Source organism: Epargyreus clarus, unplaced genomic scaffold (assembly GCF_041222505.1).
Source record: "Epargyreus clarus isolate Ecla_fem2 unplaced genomic scaffold, WU_Ecla_fem_2.2 ptg000009l, whole genome shotgun sequence".
In the NCBI taxonomy this organism is placed as follows: domain Eukaryota; kingdom Metazoa; phylum Arthropoda; class Insecta; order Lepidoptera; family Hesperiidae; genus Epargyreus; species Epargyreus clarus.
Window position 1 is genome coordinate 3,905,553 of NW_027332217.1, and position 22,266 is coordinate 3,927,818.

At 35.7% G+C, this 22,266-nt stretch overlaps 3 protein-coding genes across 5 annotated transcripts in view; 2 read left to right on the forward strand and 1 right to left on the reverse strand.

Moving 5' to 3' along the window:
- The first annotated feature begins 186 nt into the window (after window positions 1-186).
- On the forward strand, window positions 187-2,293 carry LOC140744784 (uncharacterized). Its single transcript, XM_073076443.1, has 4 exons — window positions 187-258; window positions 789-908; window positions 1,055-1,279; window positions 2,063-2,293. Exons 2-4 carry the CDS (start codon window positions 822-824, stop codon window positions 2,150-2,152), a joined length of 402 nt encoding a protein of 133 aa, XP_072932544.1. The 5' UTR covers window positions 187-258; window positions 789-821; the 3' UTR covers window positions 2,153-2,293.
- Window positions 2,294-3,537: 1,244 nt separating this feature from the next.
- On the forward strand, window positions 3,538-5,398 carry LOC140744786 (uncharacterized). 2 transcript variants are annotated; one of them, XM_073076446.1, is made up of 5 exons: window positions 3,538-3,673; window positions 3,773-3,838; window positions 4,259-4,390; window positions 4,728-4,961; window positions 5,258-5,398. In XM_073076446.1, the coding sequence occupies exons 1-5, from the start codon at window positions 3,626-3,628 to the stop codon at window positions 5,342-5,344; spliced, it is 567 nt and encodes a 188-aa protein (XP_072932547.1). In that variant the 5' UTR covers window positions 3,538-3,625; the 3' UTR covers window positions 5,345-5,398. The 2 variants fall into 2 exon arrangements, with proteins under 2 accessions (XP_072932547.1, XP_072932548.1); XM_073076447.1 differs by lacking the exon at window positions 3,773-3,838 and having other exon boundaries at window positions 3,568-3,673.
- Window positions 5,382-22,266, reverse strand: part of LOC140744785 (uncharacterized) — a 95,477-nt gene continuing 78,592 nt past the window's right edge. For both annotated transcript variants that reach the window (XM_073076445.1, XM_073076444.1), the window contains 3 exons: window positions 10,521-10,616; window positions 6,750-10,083; window positions 5,382-6,559 (listed from right to left, as the gene is read on the reverse strand). In XM_073076445.1, the coding sequence (XP_072932546.1) occupies window positions 5,729-6,559; window positions 6,750-10,083; window positions 10,521-10,606 (4,251 nt within the window). In that variant the 5' untranslated portion in view covers window positions 10,607-10,616 and the 3' untranslated portion in view covers window positions 5,382-5,728. The remainder of the gene's footprint in view (window positions 6,560-6,749; window positions 10,084-10,520; window positions 10,617-22,266) is intronic.

A 22,266-nucleotide genomic window follows, 5' to 3' on the forward strand; every position in this document is an offset into this window, starting at 1 on the left:
ATCTATTCATTTGTTTTATGAATATAATTACTCATGAACCAGATTATTATTTAAAGATTATATTTGTATTTGTTCTATTAATATTATTTATACAATAAAATTCTTTTACTTCCAAAGATTTTCCTTGTAAATATAAAAAAATTCGCAACCTTTTGAAAGTAATTATTTAAACAGAAAATATATTTTCAGGTAATATCCGCACAACCACCACCGCCACCCAATATCCCAGCTCATTGTAGAGGACCACCGCCAGATGTAGTGAGTATCGATAAAAACTAGTCGATATCGATAAAGTCTAGACTCATAGCCCTACACTTGTCGTGGATATTTTAGACAGGTTTGAAAATATCATGCCTTAGAAACAGATATATAAAAAGAGCTCTCCTTCAAATCCGGCGATGCATTGGCGACTCCTCTGGTGTTGCAAATGTCCATAGGCGACGTCACTACTTACCATCAGGTAGCACGTCTGCTTTATCGTCAGGTTCAAATATAAAAAAAAAAGATATCTCAATCCATTCTTCGGATATTTACTGGGAATTGAACCCGGAACCCTGTATTTGGTTAAAGTATTTTAACCACAGTACCTTATAATCGTCACATTTAAGAATGTTATTAGCATACGTACGAGTATTTTGAGAATTTAATACTATAAATATCGAAAAGTAATTTATTTATATCAATATTATTTATGTAAATCTTAGGATCTTCGGGTAGATCTCAGAATTGACCGCGGTTCGAGATTTTACATTTGCTTACTTTACAATATATCACTATTAATTTAACAGGAAAATCCTCAAGAATGTTGCAAAATCCCATCGATGTTTGCTGATAAAGACCTCGAAGAATGCGGTATACCGAAGATTGAAGAAAAACCTGACTTCAGCAAGGTTCGAGGACCTCCTGATGTACGTATGATCTTCTACCTCCGATTACCCCGAAATAGATGTGACGCTGGTGCCTTGTCATTGTTTCTCATAATTACCACATATTTTCATTAAAATTAATTAGAATTTACACCCAAATTCAATTAATTATATTCCTAATTTTTCAGTGTACAAAACAAAAATGTATTTTGGGAAAATACAATTTGCTAAAAGATGAAAATATTGACTTTGATGCTGTGAGCACTTTCTTGGACAAATGGGCAGAGAAGAACCCAGCCTTCAAGCCGACCGTAGAAACTGCAAAGAGCAGATGCTTAGGAGAGCTGCCAGGACCACCCCAGATTTGTGAAGCCGACAAAATGGTGTTCTGTATTGGGACTACGATGTTTGTTGTGAGTACCATACATTATTCTTAGTCTACACTACACTAGGGCTACACTATACATACAATACATACATACATATACATACTATACATACAATAGGGATATGGTGTGGTAAGGGAGACGGACTTAGTCTTCAGAGGTAGCGGCGCATCTGTGGCCGACCTTAGTTAGGAATATCTAATCCTATCTGGGGTTACAGATGTGCATGGGCGGCAGTGACCCCTTACCATCACTAAGACTTTATTACATTACATGTAGTGCCATCTATCCACTAACTTCTATGTATTTTCAAGAGATAAAGCGCCATCTATCAACATTCTAAAAGTACTACTATTTCTATTCTATTTAGTACAAACATACAAACCTAGTGACTATTTGGAGATGATTTGATGTCTGCAATTTTGTCATACTGAAGTCAAACTTTTTATAAACTGATTTTGTGACGTATTATTCCCCCAAATACTTTTATGTATTATATTTTCAGTACATACAGCGCCATCTATTAACAAATTCTGAAAACGCGACTGTTTGTATTTAGCTTAATAGAAGGCGCTATTGACTATATGTAGTCTTCAATCTTATATTTTATATTTTAATGCTGAACATTTTTACAAATTTACTTCGAGAGACAGGGACTACCGATACATCAAATAACAGACAAGTCACCATTTGTTTCTAAAATACTGAAAACAGTTCGTTCTTCTTTCATAATTGTGATAAAAATATATAATACAACAAAATATAATACAATAAAAATATATAGTATAATAAAATAAATTTATTTTCCAGGAATGTCCAGCGTGGGAGGATAACGAAAACTGCACAAAACTAAAGAACCACGTGGAGTCCTGCAAAGCGGCCATTCCTAAACCTCTTTAAACATTGCATTTACTATAATTATTATAAATATTATTTCCTGTGCAAAGGCAGTGAAAGAAAAAATATACTATTATATGAATATTGGCAACATATAGTGTATGTAAATTTAAGTAGGTAACCATTAAAATGTTTTTGAAGTTATTTCGTTTTTATTTCTACTAAGCATTAGTACGATTTGTGAGTCATTTAGTAAGAGACAATCTTAAATCAATTCAATTCAATATTTTTGATAAATCTTTTATACCTAAATGCTAAGTACACAAAGGGTGATACTTAGTTCTTTCAAGTCTAAGTCTATGTACGTACGGGAGTCAGTCAGAATGTATAAACATACACAATACAGATAGAAACCACAAAAAAGAAGTGTTTGTAGTGTAGTTTTTAATGGATGCAGTCCACCTGATGGTAAGAGGCTACTGCCATCCATGAAAATCTGTGGCGGTGGTTTCTCTGGAGTCAAACCACATAGGGTCATAACATCTTTAATTGTAGCAGTAGTAACAATAACACTACGAAGTTACTATTTGGTAAATCGTATAATCACAATTTGAAATTTTGGATTGTTTTAAAAATTATTAAATGAAAGTGAAGTGAAGTGAAGAATGAAGTGCTTTAAAAATTCAAATATTAAATGATATAAATAAAATGTACCTATGTGCCAAGTATAAATCTCTGCGGCATATAATCTCTTACCCTCTCAGCTGGTACAGAATAATAATCAAAACAAATGAATGTTGTTATATCAGTTCATTCCGCCATCGGAAATACGGAACACTAATCAAGAAAATAAGGAAAGAAATGAATAACACAGGACAAACAGTTCGTATGTAGTATTTTCTAAACACAGTACCCTTACCAGGAGTTTTCAAAACATCCCACAATTTTTCGTTACGTTTGCTCAATCCATTATTATGTTCCATTTGCTTAGTAGACTGAGTAAACCTAACAATAAGTAAGTGCTCAAGCCTTTTTATCTACCTCACATGTTCGCAAAAAAGAGAGACAAAACATAAAGCGCCATTTTGTCAATCTAGACATTTAATGTTAAGTTACTGACACTATAGTTCTGATACAATCCGCCAGGGGCGCTGATTGGAAATTGTATGGGCAAATACGTAAATAAATACCAAAACAGTAATATTTGTCAAAACGTAAAAGCTCATGGTAAGGGTACTGATACAGAACAATAATCAAAACAAATGAATATTGTAACATCAGTTCATTTCTCCATCGGAAGTAGGCAACACTAAAAAAGAAAATAAGGAAAGATATGAATAACACAGGACAAACAGTTCGTATGTAGTATTTTCTAAACACAGTTCGAATTGCGAGGACGTAGGTGCCGTAAACCTATAATATACTGAAATCTACAAGTTACAGTTCCACTTTTACTCAAGAAGTATAGTGCAATGGTGCTGGTATACTTTTTTTAACCAGTGTTGAAATTATTCGTTAAAAAGCTAATAACGTAAGATGAAAAATATTGTGATTATAACAATATCATTAGCTGTTATTTCTTCGGTAAGTTTTTGTGTTAACATATATAGTATCAGAAAAATGAACATAATATCATACTTTAAATATTATAAACGTAATAAAAAAGAATTTTACTTTAATCAGGTGAATTGTCAATTTGAAAGACCATACATAAAGCCTGAAAAATGTTATGGTACAACAGAGCTACTGGTAAGTAAACAAACTCTTATATTATTTAATATCAAAATATAAAAAATAACTAACAATCATAAACTGATAATCATAAAAAACTGCGTCGTTTATAAGCTTCTTACAGATTAACTTATTTGATTGTTCCATTTAGAAATTATTTGATTTTGTTGCTTGGTTTACATAATTATAGAACTCTTTCCTTACCCTATTTTGCTCCAAAATAGACATTTACTTGTTCGTGTTTATTTATTTCCACTTAATTTTACCGTTTTTCATCCATTTATTGTGACTTCACTAGTTACTAAATATCCATAAATTGTAATCATTAATTTACATAGTATCAAATACTGTTATTTTGTGGTTAATTAATTTGTGTATGAAACGCACAAATAAAATGGAATGAAAATATTTAATGGCTACATTTTCTCAAAATTTCAGTCAAGACAATGCTGCATATTTCCACCGTTCTTCAAGCGAGAGATTGCCAAAGGATGCGGTGCTAGATTCGCTTTAATGTTTATCAACAACGGAGCCAATGTCACTGGTTACCGCCGGGAAACCAGCGATCCTGTTAGTAAAGGAGAAGTAGTAAGGAGTTAAGGTGGTAGAACCCTTTGTGATTCGACTCCGGCTGCACCACCGCCATATCTATTTCTGCCTCATAACAACAGTGTTAATCGCTGCTGTGTTCTGGTTTGAAGGGTGTGGTAAAGGAGACAAACTTTTCCGAGGCGATCCAACTTAGTCCTCAGGTGTAGCAGCACATCTGTGGCCGACCTTAGATAAGAATATCTAATACGATCTGAGGTTGATGACAGATGTACATGGACGACAGTAGCCACTTACCATCGGCATGCTCGTCTGCTACTCATATGTTATAAAAAAAATTAAAAATACTTTGTTACAGTGCGAACACTGGCAATGTGTTTTACAAGAATACGGTTTAATAAATGCTGAAAATAAACTGGACGATATCAAGTTTTTCACACATCTCGACGAATGGGTTAAGCTCAATCCAGACTTTGAAACCGTCATGATAAATGCGAAAATTCATTGCAAGCATATGTATAGGATATATATGCCCCTTACGGCTTGTGAATTTTATTTTCTTCAAAGCTGTATACGGAACTACATCAATGTGGTATGTGTTTGTACAAATTTGTATATTCAATATTCATATCTTAAAATTCTTTTGGAAGGCCAGAAGTGACTAAAATGAAAATATTAATAAAGTACTTAATTTTGTTACTTGCATTGTTTACCTAATATCATAATTTTATGTATTCTATTCCAAGCCAAGTTCCATGTTAAAAAAAGTTAAAAAATACTTTATAATACGCACATGATACTATCTTCATACGCCTGACAAAAATGTAAAATATATTTGTGCTAAATTAATAATATTTTTCTTTTATGATATTTTTATTACTTTTACAGTATTGTCCGGCCATAATTGATACCGTGGAGTGTAAAGAATTAACAGACTTTTACCAAGAGTGTCGAGAATTCTACGTGAATAAGTGAAGAGGAAATTAAAAATATTTGATATTAAAACATCAAATTTATTCTAAACTCGAAACTATATTAACGAATATTGACAATGAAATGAAATATGTTCTTCATGCACACTACATTACAGTTTATGCAGATATTCGACTTTATGTATCATTAGCGTTCCTTATAATTACACACGTTTCATTAACATTAGTATAGAGGTACGTAGCGCTGTACAATATACCGATGCATGTACTTGCTGAACTACTTCATACCAACACACTAACGAGTAATACTGTCACGTAAATGCTCTTTGCGATCCACTTTCAAATATCACACGCGCCAGTATATCTTATCACTTTCCTTTCAGGAATATAATTAACTAAACTAATCTAACAGTCTTTTCTAATGCCTTCATGGCAAAAGCCTAGGGTTGTACCGGCCGACGTATAAGATCATACCAGAGGGATTGTGTCTTACGAAGAACAGGAATGGTCTGTCGAACTTTAATCGTGCTGGCTGCGCATTTCTGGACGGCAGACGCGCCTGTCTCGGTCTAAGGTGCAGTGGCAAGTGCATTGCATCGCCAACATCGTGTGGATCATGGAATGCTCTTTGATAATCACGTGGCTCATCCCAGCCTGTAACCCATCTCGCTGTTCGTCTTCTCTGAGTTAAGTCGACTGTCTCCGGATATTCTTCTATATGGTGCTGTTCTGCGATTACGCCTTCTCCACAGGTAACAAACATTGTCGTTTGAATCATATCTGATAAGTACAGATCCTTGGATGGTCCGTTCAGACCTCCGAGATCAGCGTGTTCTGCATCAAATAAGTCTTTCAATCCCATTCTTCTCAGTGTCGAAGATACGTTGAAAATTGATTTGTGAGAGAATCTCGGGATTTGAAGCTCCAATCCAACACGAGGTAAAAGCGTACGTAACAGGCGATTCCAGGTAGGCGTAGTGGGATTTGAATCCAATAAACGTTTCTCAAGAGCCTCTAAATCTTCAGCATGAACCACATTACCTTGTTGGCCTGGCATTAGGAACAACGTGCTGATGACAGAGTTTGTGTTCCCTAAAGCAGCGGCTGTTGCATCTAAGACTGGGTCGTAGCCGGCTAGGAAGTTGCTTCTGTACACGACAGCAGGAACCGGCACCAATCTTCGTTGACGCACGTTGGGAGACACGACGAAGTACATCTCGCCATCTCTTCCCTCCACAGATGAGCTCGAACAATCAGTCTGGAAATTGACAACATATTTTTGTTAGCACCAATCTGTATACTTGAAGGTCTATACACAATTGTAATGCAAATAAAATATTATAATTTATGTTGATTTTAATTAATATTATTTTAGAATCAGCTACCTTTTCTTGTATACTTAGTTTAGATAATAATATATTTATTAATACAGTAAAATAAGTAAGTACCTGGAAAATATTTGCAGAGAAAGCTGCCAGAGGAGGATGCATAACAATGGTATTTGTCTTCATATATTCAATAATTTTACCCCAAGTATATCTCTTTACTAACAAATTGGTCCTTCTTCTAATGATATCACTGATTAATTTGAAATTTATTTCTTCGACATGTCCATTGTAGAAATGTTGAGACCTCTCTTTGTAGAAGGTTAAAATTTTTCCTTTACTTTTATCGCTATAAAGTTCTCTTATGAAGGCCGATATTGCTACACCTGAACCAGGACTTGTTTCAATGGAATCTGAAATATTTTTGAGTGTGAAATGAGGGTTAAATGTTACCATATCATCTAGTTTTAGTATTTCATTCATTTCTCCTGAGGTTGCCCCTCTTGCTCCCATAAACATCATAGCCAGCATTGATGTAATAGAATAAGGCGACAATACGAAACTCCGTTTTTTATCTATGTCTTGTACAATATCACCCCAGTACTGGAAAGCTAGCTCATTACATAGTTCGGTAAATTGAGCAATATCTTCGCCTAAATCTTTAGTAGTAACCTCTAATCCTTGATTTTCCTTCGAGAAGTCAAGAATAATATTTTTGTCCTCGTTTGTTTCAGGAGCAATTCCATCACTTTTGTGTTTGTCCTTGCCTATATCATTAGCCTTAGGTGGAGAAACAGTTGATATTAGTTTCCAAGAATTATTTCTTTCGTTGGCTAGTTCCTTGTCGTCGATATTTACTTTTTGAATTTTTTTCTTAAATTCATCCACCTTAGGATAAAGCAAAGGTTCTTTTTCCTTATAATTTGCATTTGATAACCTGTTTTTCTCTGAAGGAATCAATAATTTATTTTTCTCTGTATTATAAGGAATACTACCACTCTGTTGCCTGGTTGTTGAGCCTTTGACTGTAGTCGAATCCAGTTTTGGCAACGATTCGGTAGAGGTAGACCCTACTTTATCTTCAATGACAGTAGTGGAAAACGGTTCTGTTTTATTTTCAAGAGATACTATCTCAGGTTTCTTAGTATGATCTTGTTCAGGAACACTTTCTAATTTATTTATTTTATTTGGAGACTCAAGTACGTTGTTTTGATTTTTGTTTTTCAGATCAGCAACTTCAATATTTTTATTTTCCACCATACTTGGCTTACTGTTTGGACTATGGTCAGCGGTATTTGTTGGTAATGCTTGAATTTCATTTGTGTCATTAAGAGACAGTTTTATTTTATTCATATCATCAGTTATTGATGAAACAATTGGGACTTTCAACGTACTAGATTCAGATTTGATTATTGTAGCAGTTGTTGTTTCTATTTTAGTCATTGGTTTATTTGCGTTGTTATTCGTAACTATTTGAACATGTTCTTGTTTCATTAAGTCCGAATTTTTATCAGCACTAATTATTGACTCAGGTGCTGAATGAACTATCTGAGACAGTAAGTCTTCCATTGATTCAGATAAAATGGGGTCTATTGTCGTAGAAGTTGTAGTGGTAGTTGTAGTGGTACTCGTGGTAGTCGTAGACGTCGGTACACTTTGTGTTTGCGAAGATTCATACTTCACATTACTGTTTTTCACATCTTCATCTGTAACGGTTTTGTTGCCATTTTTTTCATGTGGATTGAGTGTTGATATTTTTATAAAATTATCGGAACCAGTACTGTTATTTTGGGTTTTATCTTGTTCATTATCAGCAGGTATTTCAATTTCTAAGTTTTCTTTGCTCTCTAAGCCAATATTGCTAATCTTTGTGGTCTCTAGTAAATTAGAAGACGTCGGCAGTGGTGCATAGTTTCCACCTAAATCCGAAGCTATTTGACTTATACTTTGGGCTACGTCAAAAATTGGTATATTAGGTTCATTATCTTTTTCATCATTTGGACTGTTTTCGCTTTGAATAGGTTCCTCATTCTTAATATACTGGTCGTTTGGTTGTTTATTAATTGTTATAAACTCTGTAGATGATACGGTAGTTGAAGGTGATACTGATTGTGTCGTTATTGTAGTGGAATTGATTTTATCATATTCCTGTTCATTATCCGCAGAAGTTAAGTACATGCTTGTACTAGTATACGGTTTTTCTGTGGTAGATGAGACCTTAGGAACTGAAGTTGTACTAGGCGATGGTGTTATACGCTTTGTAGTAGTAATAGTAGTAGGAGAAGTTATTTTAGTCGTGACTAAAGGTCTTCTTGTAGTTCTTTCCGTGATATAACTTGATGTGGAAACAGGAACAAAAGTGCTCACTTTTTCATATTGTACTGGTTTCCTTGAATCCAAACCAGCACCAAAGCGTAAAGGAATCGTATTAGGAACTTCACTACTCTCATTATTTACATGTGGTTTGGAAGTAGCTGGTCTTCTTGTTGGTACCGCATGTGTAGTTGATTTCTCAGTCGATGGTAAGATAGTAGTTGTAGTAGTAGAAGTTGTTGTTGTTGTTGTTCGCCTATATGGTGTCGGTGTGGTACGTAGGGGACGACTGGTTGTCGTCACAGGTTTACTTTTTGTTGTAGTTGTGGAAGTTGTTGGTTTAACCGTTGTAGTCGTTGTTGTGGTTGTTGTTCTTGGCTTTGTTGTTATTGTAGTGGTTGTAGTGGGTACACGTCTTCTAACAGGAGTTGTTGATCTTACTGTTGTTGTTGTAGTAGTCGTAGTAGTGGTTGGTTTTCTAGTGGTTGTTGTTGTTGTACTTGTAGTAGAAATTGTTGACCTATCTGGCATCTTCTCACTATCCGGTTTTTTATCGACTTTTTCATATGCTTCTGTCGTTGAACTATGAGGAATAAGATTAATGCCTTCTTTGCCAAGAGAATTTTCATCATAAAAATTAGAAGTATCCAATTCAATGGTTTCCGTTTCGGGGGTAATAAATGACTCTGAAGTTTTATCCGGTATGATATCAACACCAGTATTTCCGAATATTGACGGTAAGATTAAACTCCAGGAGTCTGAAACATCAGGAGTATCCAAAGGTGGCTGAGTATGAGGTCTGTTTTTATGAGCCTCCATTTGAGCTTTAAGAACATTTTGGACATTTGTGACCACATTATGCACTTTGGTGTAAGGCGGTTGGCTAAAATTGAAAGCAATGGTAGGTTGGTTATCATTCGCAAATGTTACTAAGCCTTCGGTTTCTTCGCCTGCGGCTACGATGGCTTGAATTTCCTCTAAAGTCATTAATCTTTTGACCAGTTCACCGGATTCGTCAAAGGTGTAGAATTCATATCTGTCTGGGGTAAGAAGATTTACTGGACTCCCAACGGTAGCTGGTACATTGGACGGTGGTGGCAGTTTGTTTCCAACGGCATCTGCGATGAACGGTAGCTTGGAGCGCCTGGAACGTGATAAGAGTATATATTAATTTACTAAAATGTTACTTTTCAAAGATTAATTATAAATATAGTAATACTGAAACCACATACGAGTAATATTCCAAGGAATATTTGTCAAGACTTTATCCTCCGAGTTTTAAGTGCTTTTAGAGTCGGAATAAAACTATAACATGTTGCGTAATCAACCTCATGCTAAGTGATCAATTTTTAAAAGCATCTTTAGCCAATATCAACACTTCATTCGTGTCGTTGCAGACACATTTTTAAGCGAAATACATTGTGCCGTTTCTAAAGATCAGAAAGGGGTATTCAGCATCGTTTCATAATTGTGCACATTTTTCAAGTTCACAAACTACTAGCGGATCTAGTTATTTAGATAGCACTGCACTCGTTTCTTATGTACCTACAACTTATTTTTAAGATTATCTTTTATAATTACCTATCCTGATTATCCTCGGCGAACGCCCACGCGGCTAGAATCAGCACGCACACAGGAACCCGCATCCTGCCCCATACACTCCTCATTCACCTGAAACTGGTTACAACGTTAATTAGCTACATATAAAGTATAGGTACATCTTTGTATAATTATAATAAGTGGACAGGTTAGCGAAAATACCAATTGAACATTGTATAATAAAAAGAGTATTAGTCGGTAAAATACGAGTATGTCATACTAGTTTTTGCCCGCGGCTTCGCCCGCGTTTAAAAGAAACTAATATAACATACTAACATACATAAAACTGAATATTCGTACCTTCAACTTTGCTAAAGATCATCACTTGATCAAATGCATAATTTACGTTTCAATTCTTACTAATATCAATTAAAATAATCGATGTTTTGGACCCAAAAGATCGATTCTCCGATTAATCGATCTTAGATCGCCATCCCTAGTTCCCGTGGGATTTCCGGGATAAAAACTATCCTATGTCCTTTCTCGGGCGTCAGACTATCTTTGTACAAAATTTCATTAAAATTGGTTCAGTGGTTTAGGCGTGAAGAAGAGACAACCAGACAGACAGACAGATAGACAGACAGAGTTACTTTCGGATTTATAATATTAGTAAGGATTACAATAACGCTTTTCAAACTCGCAAATCCACGAGCTTTTTTAAATGTGTTTTTTAATACTATAAGACATTTCGATGCAATAAGTATTTTACTCGTATAATATTTTAATTTTCGCTATAAAATCTTGAGTTAAAAGTGGTTTCAAGATCAATCTAAGTAAATAGACAAGAATGAAGGCTTTAAAATTTCAAATAAACACTGAACTTTTCATACTGTTTCAGTAGCGTACATATGTATACTACAATATAATATAAAACATAAAAAACTGCTATATTAACCCATTAACTATATTAATGAATTATAGGTACTTTAAGTAATAATGTAAGTGCTCAATCGGTCATATGATATCTGTTTTTATTTAAACCTAAAGTCTTGTCCGTTCATAACACGGTTACGGTATCACAGCGTAGTAAGTTCATAATTCGTATAAAACATATAACACCGTTAAACCCGGAAATATCAGGAGATAGTTCCAAACGTGAAGTTAAAAGTTGGCAAATGTCCAGCGAGACTTCTAAATTCTAGAAGCGTTGTCGACACCAAAAGATCACAGTTTCGCACGTCCAAAGAAACACTTGGCACGTTGGGTTTACACATAAGATTGTTCTAACGGATCTGGTTCGTAAAAAGAGAATAGAAACACAGCTCAGAAAACAGATATTTTGATTCTAAAAGTTGTTCACTACACAAATTGAAATGTAGAGTTTTTATGTTGGAGTAAATGGTGGCAAAACACTTTGGGGTTGTCTCCAGTAGCAACACTGAAACCCCTGCCAAATAAGCGGTAGGTACTAATTTTGACTTATTTAAAAGGTGTGAAGGGAAAGACATTTATACTAGGAATTCTAACTGTCCTGAAGTGTTACAATGTGTGGTTGACCTCGATAGGATTTTAATCATAGGATTAACAAACATATAGATGTGTTTGATAAACGGTTTATATCACAGTATTAAACCAAAAATTATAAAACGAAAGTACATAAACTCCAAGAATTAAGACTCATTTCTCAGCCATTCAAAAAGTATCTTTTTACGTGCTAGGTAAACGGCACACACTTCTCGTTAGTTCTACAAAAATACCTGGGCAGTTGGCCTAAATGTTTTAAACAGGTCGCTGAATTCGTAAGATCACCTGAACATGTCTTAAAGGTTCGTAAACGAGACACTCCGTAAAATACCTGCATGAAATAACTGACCTGTGTTCGTTATTCCAGGTTAAGATTTACGCTAGAATGGGAGCATTCCCGGGATATAATCTTGTCTTGAATACGAATTTTCATTTAAATTAAATGAAATATAGTTATCTTGTATAGGGCTGCGGAGGCTCTTACATTAACCTTAAAGTTAAAGAAACACGTGTTTATAAAATATCAAATTAAATGAAATTATAAGTCATAAACGAGAATGCACATAGGTATCATAGTTTTTTTTATAATATAGGAGTAGCAGACGAGCATGCAGTCCACCTGATGGTAAGCGCCTATCACTGCTGTTATTAGGTAGAAATAGGTGTGGCGGTAATTCCACCGGGTTTCGAACCACAAAGGGTTCTACCACCTTCAATATCATAGATATTTGTAATCAATTCCAAATAGGATGAAGTTCTATCTGATCCACACAACTTGATCCCGGAGACTAAGTTAAAACGCCTCGTTTAAATAATGGTTTGAGTGGTATGATAAGATATAATCTTAAACAACAACAGCACTTAATACGACAGAAATAGGTGTAGCAGTGATAATAAAACGAATTAAAAATCTACCAATCCACGCTAACTTTTTATCCATTGCATTTTTAAAACGGTTCAAACAATTCAAGATCCTGTTTTTAATGAAGATTATAAATACACGCCACCTGCTTTACTTAGAAGATCTAATAAACGTGTTATTATTAACTTGTTTCTAGCCCTAACGGTGTTCATACATAGTAATGTCATTTAATGTTTATTACAGATCATCAACCGATATTTTCTCGCATCAAGGAAGTGGTGAGAAAACGTAATAGTTAGGTGGATCGCCCATTGGCTACGGCCGATTAAGCAACTGTTAGGTTTAGTTATGAGAATTAAGTAAACGCGATCGTAAAAAGTGTCTCGGAGATGATTTAGGACCTTATACATGTGTTTTATTATAATATAAGAATAGCAGACGAGCATGCAGTCCACCTGATGGTAAGTGGCTACTGCCACCCATGGACATCTGCGGTCAACCCCAGATACGATTAAATTGCTAACTTAAGTCGGCTACAGATGCGCTTCTACCCCTGAAGACTAAGCTGGAATGCCTGAGAAAAGTGTGTCTCCTTTACCAAACCCTTCAAACCAGATCACAGCAGTGGACTGTTACTATTGCGCATCAGGTAGACTGCATGCTTGTTTGCTACCCCAATCGTATAATTCTTTTTCGGAATAAAATAAAACTAACTTGAATAAAATAGAATGATTCACATCGATCGTCGGTCGCTAAAACAACAAATTGAACGCCCAAGTGGCAGCGGTTTAAGCAAATGCTCAATAACGACGATAAGCGATAAGCGACAACGTAGCCTACACAATTATCGTTCAATTTATAGTAGCTCATGGGCAATTAATAGCCTGCCAATATTAACTTAAACGTTTTTGCAACGGATCGTCACCATGACACTTACCACAGTGAGAGAAAATGAAGGAAATTTATCAACTCATCTCAGACTTTCTTAAAGCTTCTCGTTTATATCGCAACTATAGGATGCCGTTGGTTTGGTTAGAAATATTTTGAACCAGCTTACAATGTTTGGCCCAAATAACACAATATTTGGTATCATACCAAATATTGTGTTATTAAATATTGTGTTATATTAATAAAAAAATGTTATAATATAAATTGTTATATGAGGCCAATAAACTGAACCCACTCTATAACTATAAGTTATTTATGGACATGTCTTTATGCAATCCATATGAAGGGTAATAATTCATAAATTTATTAATAAGTTTCTTAAGTCCAGCAGAGAGCCGCGGTCACAGCTAGTGTCGTATAATACGAAATGAATTAATTAGTTACCCTCACTAAGTCATTTTAGACCTTACCCTTTTCAGTCTAAGGCCCCTGAAGGGCAATATACTTAGGATTTAATACTCTGAAACTTGTTGCACTATTAAATAAATTATAAAAAGTACGATTTGATAAATAAAGTTTACTGTAAGTACGTATTAGAAATGTTAAAATCTTCAAGTTTTATTTCAAATATTATTTCTTTTAGCGCATAGTAGTAACATTTCTGATAATAAATTTCTTTATGTCTTCCCGAGTATACTGTAGTTAGGTACATAGATACAGAGCACAAACTTCTTTATTAACTTTCTTGTAAAAGTGATTAGGGATACGGATTGTATCCAGCTCCGTTTTAATAAGATGAAACTAAGAGGCGTTCGGATGTCCGTGCACTGAATAATTCCGACTCCATCGCAACTTTGTCCTGTTATGCAATCTTGCCGAATAAATTATTCAGTTCTATTCCGAAATGTCCCATTAATCAATTATATTATTTTAATTAAATGATTACCTTTTAATTTGGGGTACGAAAAAGAAACGAATTTTCAATTCAGTTACAAGTTTCGTTCAATAATGATTAATTATTTGAACGGAAATAATAATATAGTTTTACCCGATTTCAGAGCATAATATTTTTTTAATCGTATGTACTTACGTATATAGTCTTTTTTGGCAACCTTACAGCTACACGGCTTGACAGATTTTAACATACGAGTAATATAAGGTCACAGTATAAGAATCTATATATGTGTACCGTGATAAGGTGATTCCTCTAAATCGTGGGAGTAACATTAACTATTTTAATAACGAAATAAAACATAGAACCACAGAAATTCCGTCATATGTTCATAGTAATTTAAGAAATATGTGTCCTACTATTACAACCGTATAGTGTGTAACATTTAAAGGTTGACTAAGCACTCATTGCTTAAACGAATTGAAGGTGGTAGAACACTTTGTGGTTCGACTCCGGCGGCACCACCGCCACAACTATTTCTGCCTAATAACAGCAGTGTTAGGCGCTGCTGTGTTCTGGTTTGAAGGGTGTGGTAAGGGAGACATACTTTTCCGAGGCGTTCCAGCTTAGTCCTCAAGGGTAGCGGCGCATCTGTGGCCGACCTCAGGTAGGAATGTCTAATCTTATCTGGGGTTTATTACAAATGTCCATGGGCGGCAGTAAACACTTAACATCAGGTGGACTGCATGCTCGTCTGCTACTCCTATATTATATAAAAAAAAGTATCTTCGCCAAGCCGTAAGGCTGCAAGAGTCGATAGAAAGTTATTTTATTGTTTATCTTAATAAATAGAGACGTAAAGCTATTCAAATCGTCCGTGCTCGGAATAATTCCTACATCGGGCTTCCTTTTAACTCCCGTATAAATTATTCAGTTTTATGCGGAAATTTCTCGTCTATCAATTAGTTTTGATTCAATTATTTATATGAAGGATTCCTTAAGTTATAATCGAATTTTATAGTATTGCATAAATAAATAGAAAAGGATAATTTTGTATTGTACCTACTGTTAGAAGAAGTCGGTTAAAATCAGTTCAATTTATTTTCTGAGACAAGAAAACAGATAAGCATTACACAGGTATCCATAGGGATTATGTAATAATTTCTTAATAGAACAGTAGTTTACTAACTTAAGCAATCGATCATGCAGTCCATCTGATGGTAAGTAGCAACTGCCGCCCATGTACATTTATAATCAATTCCAAATATGATACCACCTTTTTTTTGTTTACTAGGGGTAATCCTTCAAAAGGTACCCGGTGCCGTGGGAGCGACATAGGGTTATGTGGGATTCTTACCGCACTAAAACCCCCCCGGTGGCCGTCTTCTACGTTGCCAAGAGGACTCCGGGAGACGTAGGAGACCTACGTAACTCAACCGGAGTCCTCTGAACGCGTTGTCCCTTCGGGCTCCACCCAGGTGAGCTCCAGGACTCGCCACACCGTCTGATGTTTACGACGGTATGCGACCACACACACCGCCGTCCTTCCCGGAGTTGCTTACCGGACGGCTCGACCTCCCAATCTTGCCGCCCGCAACCCCCGGAAGCCCCCTTTTAGTCGCCTCTTACGGCAGGCAGGATACCGTAGCCCTATTCTAGTCTCGGGACTACAGGTACAAAATATGATACCACCTGAGGTCGGCCATAAATGCGCAGTTACTCCTAAGACAAGTTAGAACGCCTCGTATAAGGACCTTGTTTACCATACCTTTCAAACTAAAGCACAGCAGCGCTTAACATAGTTTTTATAAGGTAGAAATAGCTATGGCGGTAGCGTCTCTAAATTTCAACCACGAATATTTGCAATATTCTTAATTCCTTTGTAACGAGTTGTGACGTTTTAATAAGTTGCGAAAAGCAAGCAATCGTTCTCAGAATGCCGCCCAATGCTAACTTTGTTTCATAATGTACGGAACCTTTTAGCTGTCGAATAAATTATTCAGTTGTATCCGGAATTTCCTCATTGTTAAATTAATTAGTTTGTAAGAAGGTTTTAATGGCTTATTTTACGGATTGGATTAGAATCGGATTTGTTTTAAAATTTTGATAACTAATTTTTTCTAACAATACACGAAGAAGTTTGTTAGGTCCATGTTAAGTTTAATAAAATAAAAATAATATTATCCATTATTTTCAATTATAATTGTTTTATATAACATTTGCTTGTGTTTGTTGAACAAATCTTCGTATTTTGTTAATAGGTAATTGTTGACTTTACATAAAAATCTTTAGGTATTTATTATATATCTTATAACCATACATATTAGAATGTATTTATTTAAACTTATTATGCATATGTATATATGTTAAGAAATCTATCTAGATTTATTATAACGATTCAATTGTTTGTATTTCTGTCAACTTTTTTACATAAACGAGTATTTTTGTCGGTTCCACAATATTTTGTTTCATTTATTTTGTGGTGTACGATTACTGTAACGTTACCATCTGTGTAATTGTAACATACTGTACATTGTCAGCAAATGAAAACAGGTTTCGTGTCAATTTACAATGGCAACATAATTATTGTCATTGTCTCTGGCAGGATAATCACTTTTTACGGAATTGAGAGGGCAAATGAGCGTAGTCTACCTGACAGTAAATGGTCACTTCATATTGACTCATATTAACCTTTAATAGGATAAACATTTGTTTGCCGTTATCAACAGATGTGTTGTTAAATCTCAGAATTAAGTTGGATGCTTAAACGAAATCTTATATATAAAATTATCGTGTCACAGTGTTAGTTACCGTAGGTACTCCTCCGAAGAATAGGGCTACTAGAATAGGGCTACGGTATCCCCTGCCTCTCGTAAGAGGCGACTAAAAGGGGGCTTCCGGGGTTGCGGGCGGCAAGAGTGGGAGCTCGAACCGTCTAGTATGCTACCCCGGGAAGGACGGCGGTATGTGTGGTCGCATACCGTCGTAATCACCAGATCTTGTGGGAGGAGCGAACGCTCCCCTAGGGCAGAGCCCGATTCGGGCATCGCGCTTGGAGGACTCCGGTTGTGTTCCGTTGGAGATCCCGGAGTTCTCCAACAAGCGCCGAGGACGGCCACCAGGGGGGTTTTAGTGCGGTAAAAATCCCACATAACCCGACGTCGCTCCCACGTCGGCGGGTACCTTTTGAAGGTTTCCCCCTCGAAAAGAAAAAAAAAAGGTACTCCTCCGAAACGGCTTTACCGTTTTTCACCAAATTTTATATGCATATTCGCTAGGTATGAGAATCGGCTACTATCTATTTTTCATACCCCTAAGTGATAAGGGTTTGTTCATCCTTAACATTTTTTTTATTTATAAGGCAACACAACGTTTGCCGGGTCAGCTAGTATTCATATAAATGTCTTTATATTAGCATATCGTCAAAAACAATACATAACAGCGTAATTAGGTAGATATTGGCGGTAATGCTTACAGAACAGAGCCATTAAGTGATCAAGTATGATTTAATAATATAATTTAGAAAATAAATAATAATTATATACGCTTAAACAAGCGGGGGAGCCTATACTTAAATAGATATATTCCACTTATCAAAATTCCCCAAATTACTAAAGGAACTAAAAAGTAATTTTATTTTAACCGAATACAGACAGTTAATACAATAATTGTTGAATAATTTAAAACGAAGAGCTTCATTAAACCGTTCGTCTTAATTGTTCTTCAGCACTAAATATGCAGGTAGAAGTTTAGTGTCGCCTATAAATTCACCTACCCAATTTTAGCTTCCGAGATAACATCTATTAATGAGGGTTTCTGAGAATATTTCATCAAATATGATGCTATTTTATTATTTTAACGTACTCGAAACGTTAATATCTGTGAAATATATATGTCGCTTTGTTATTATCGTGATGTTACCTAATTTAGGTATCAAATACTTGTTAACAATGATTAATATTTTAAAACAAATTAATACTAGATTTTAAAATCAACAAAGTGTAGAAATTACCAAATTTATATTTATTTGAAAAATAAGATATAGACACATAGATAGGTATACTACTAAGGAAGTAGCGCGAGTTGTGCTCAGGTTTGAAGAAAAATACACGTCGGGACTATGTTTTTGGGTAGATCCTCTTAAATATAATAAAAAATCACTAAATGACAGCCGATCTTAGTCTTATCCTTTTCTCTTATGACTCAGTAAAAACGAAACCTATCCCTTCTCCAAAAACATCAAGAGAAAACAATAATGATAAAATCGATCGTTACACAACGGTACTCAGATACGAAAGCACGTAGATTTGAAAACGAAATGTCGTGTTATGCGAAAGTGCAATGTGACGTAATGTTGCATTTGATGGATTGCCGATGAGACGCTGTTCTGGCAAATTTCACATGATCACTATCGCAATTCAGGGTATGTTCTTACAGAATGTGATCCAATTTTGTGATCATTTTTAGCTCATATGGACTTTACTGAAAAATATTTCTAGGCTACATTTTTTTAGATAGACTATCTTTTTTTTATGTTTCCGAGGTGGAAACCTTCAAAAGATACCCGGTGTCGTGGGTACGGGGTTATGTGAGATTCTTACAGCTGCGTACCCGGGGCCGCTGGCTGGGCGGTTCAAGCTCCCACTCTTGCCACCCCCAACCCCGGAAGCCCCCTTTCAGACGCCTCTTACGACAGGCAGGGGACACCGTAGCCCTATTCTGGTCCCGAGACTACAGGGACAATCGATAGGCTACCTATCGATTGCTGAACCCATTCCCAAAACCGGCAATAATATATGCGAAATTCACTTCATGACTGTGCTGCTTTATGAGTTGCGACTTATCACATGATTTTTGTGTAAAATAAGATAATTATGGTAGGTTTCGTGTGATTTAAATCACCAATCCCTCCCCAATTGATTTAAATAGAATATCACTGTTACTTGAATCTAAGATATATGTTGATTCATACTTATTACAACTTTTATGTAAGCGATCACGGATATCGATCACGGATTAATTGATACTACCTTTGAGGTCTAAATAATATAAATAAATCAGTCCTCAAAACACAACAGGACAACTACAGTGAGACAAAATCAGATGTGACGATGGAAATATATTAATACTCTAAAACATTCGGCTAGCCGTAACAAGAGACAATAAGCTATTTTAGAATTATATATAGTTTAGACAATAGAAAACAAATAGTATATACTCCTAGCCATTCATAACTATCGCAGTGATAGCCTAGTGGTTAAGAAACTTGGCCTCTCGATCGAGGGGTCCGAGGTTCAAATCCCAGGCACGCACCTGATTTTCAAAATTATGTGCGTATTACAAACTAATTATCACTTGCTTAAACAGTGAAGGAAAACATTATGACGAAACCTGCATACCTGAGAAATTAAAAAAAAAAGTCAAATGTATGTGGAGTCTACCAATACGCACCTGGCCAGCGCGGTGGACTATGGCCTTATCCTTTTAATTATGAGAGGAGACCCGTGCCCAGCAGTGGGACGATAATGGGTTGTTGATGATGATGATTCATAATTATTAGCAGAATCCTCTACCCAAAAGTACATAAAAAGACTTGCATCCAATACTCTACTACTATCTACTATTTTCGAATAGTAAAGCCAACATGCAGATGTGGTACGAGGCGAATTACGTAACATTAGCATTTTGATGGATGTCTGTCGATATCGGACGTGGCTTCGTGTCCACAGAGTATTACGAGGTCTGACGTTTATTTATTATGGATGGAGATATCTACGTAACAGGATCTATAGATTTTAGATTCGATTACTCATATACAATCGGACAGCGCAGATTATAACAACACACGGAGGATATATGGATTATTTATTCTATTTTAAATTGGTACGGAACCCAAGTTGTACCAAGTAACACACCTAGATGACCAAATACCATACATATAATAACTAAATGTCTAAGGTTCGCAGCAAAGCAAATGATATAAGAGAGGGAAAAGGTTTTAAGAATTTTGTAAATTAAAAAGCAATATTGCCTGTTTATTGTAATGAAAAAATCGAATATTAAGAGTTACATACCGGTACGCTAAAGCAGGTAGGACCTGTATCATTCTACCGAGAAGGTACCACCGTCACACCTATCTCTAGTGAAAAGTTTCAGGGAAAAGGTGACCATCTTAGACCTCAGGAGTGGCAATATATCCGTGAGGGAGGTGGTCACAAACGGTTGACAGTAACCACTTACCATTCGGTGGACTGCAAGCTCGTGAGTGGCAAAGCAACGAACCCCTGCTCTTTATGGAGCCTATGTTCATAGCACGTCATCAAACCAACGTAGAAAAAACAGGAATCCAAATTCAACATTTAGATGTCTTCCTGATTGGAGTTAGACCCGGAACCTTTGCGTGTTAAACCAGTCAGTTACGCAACACGGGTCATATCAAGTCACCTCACACGAATCGTCTGCAATACGATAATTGGATGAAATATGCAAACAAAGTAAATTCAAAACTTAAATAAACAAAACTCGAAGGTTCTTACTTCCTATTTAGTTTTGTATCATCATCAACCTATGGTCCCACTGTCCTCTCAGGGTACAGCTGGGTACCGCTGTCCTCTCAGAGTAAGACGGTTTAGGACATATTCCATTGCGCCTTTGTAGACGTTTTAAGTCACGTGAACACAAAATAATTTACCTATAGGTACATTTACAACCTATATCTACGTACCTATAGTATAGTATTTGCATAGTAGCCCGAGAGTGGTAAAATATGATACGTGAAGTCTAAGTATCAGTAAAATGTGTGTGGAAACTGCCACACTTGGTCAGCATAGTGGATCTCATTATAAGACGAAACAAATGCTCCACAATAGGAAACAATTGGTTGTTTTTTATGCTATAGGTAGGTACATAAAAACACACTTATTTAGTACTTAGAAGTTGTAAGGCATCTGCGATCAGCGTAAGGTCCCCAGTCCCGGTCCAGCGTCCCTTTTACTACTCGTATCATTACTCAGTCATTACAGGAGTCCGTGGAAGTAATCACTTACAATCAGGTGAACTGCATGCTTATTTCTTTAAAAAATCTTATAAAAATAAGCCGTTAGAGCAATAGGAAAGTAGTTGTCAACGATGATTATGAGTCATCTTGATGTCTCTATTAAAATGAGATGATTAGTTTGACACTCTCTACATAACGAGACACCACAAAAAGACCTTGACATAAACATCGGAATAGAACCTGTCCGTTACTGTTACAAATAACAAATAAAATGTTCCGAAATTCCGTTCAACGATCTATACCAGTTGTTCTCAAACTTTGCTGTGGGAATCTGTATTATATGTAAGGTATTTATTATGACTCGAGTTTGCCCCATCAATATGTGATCAAAAAATAAATGTATTTATAATTGCCTGTTTTTTTTTAATAAGTATAATGATTAACACATATCCAAGATTTTAGTAACGCAATATTTTAAAACCCATTACCTGTTAGCTATGTATGTACCAAATTAATGAAATTAATATTTACTTGTCCTAATGTACATAAAATATGCTGCGTAAATATGGTAGCGCGTACAATAAATTGCAAGTGTGCATAATTATAAATTGTTTATTACGTTAAT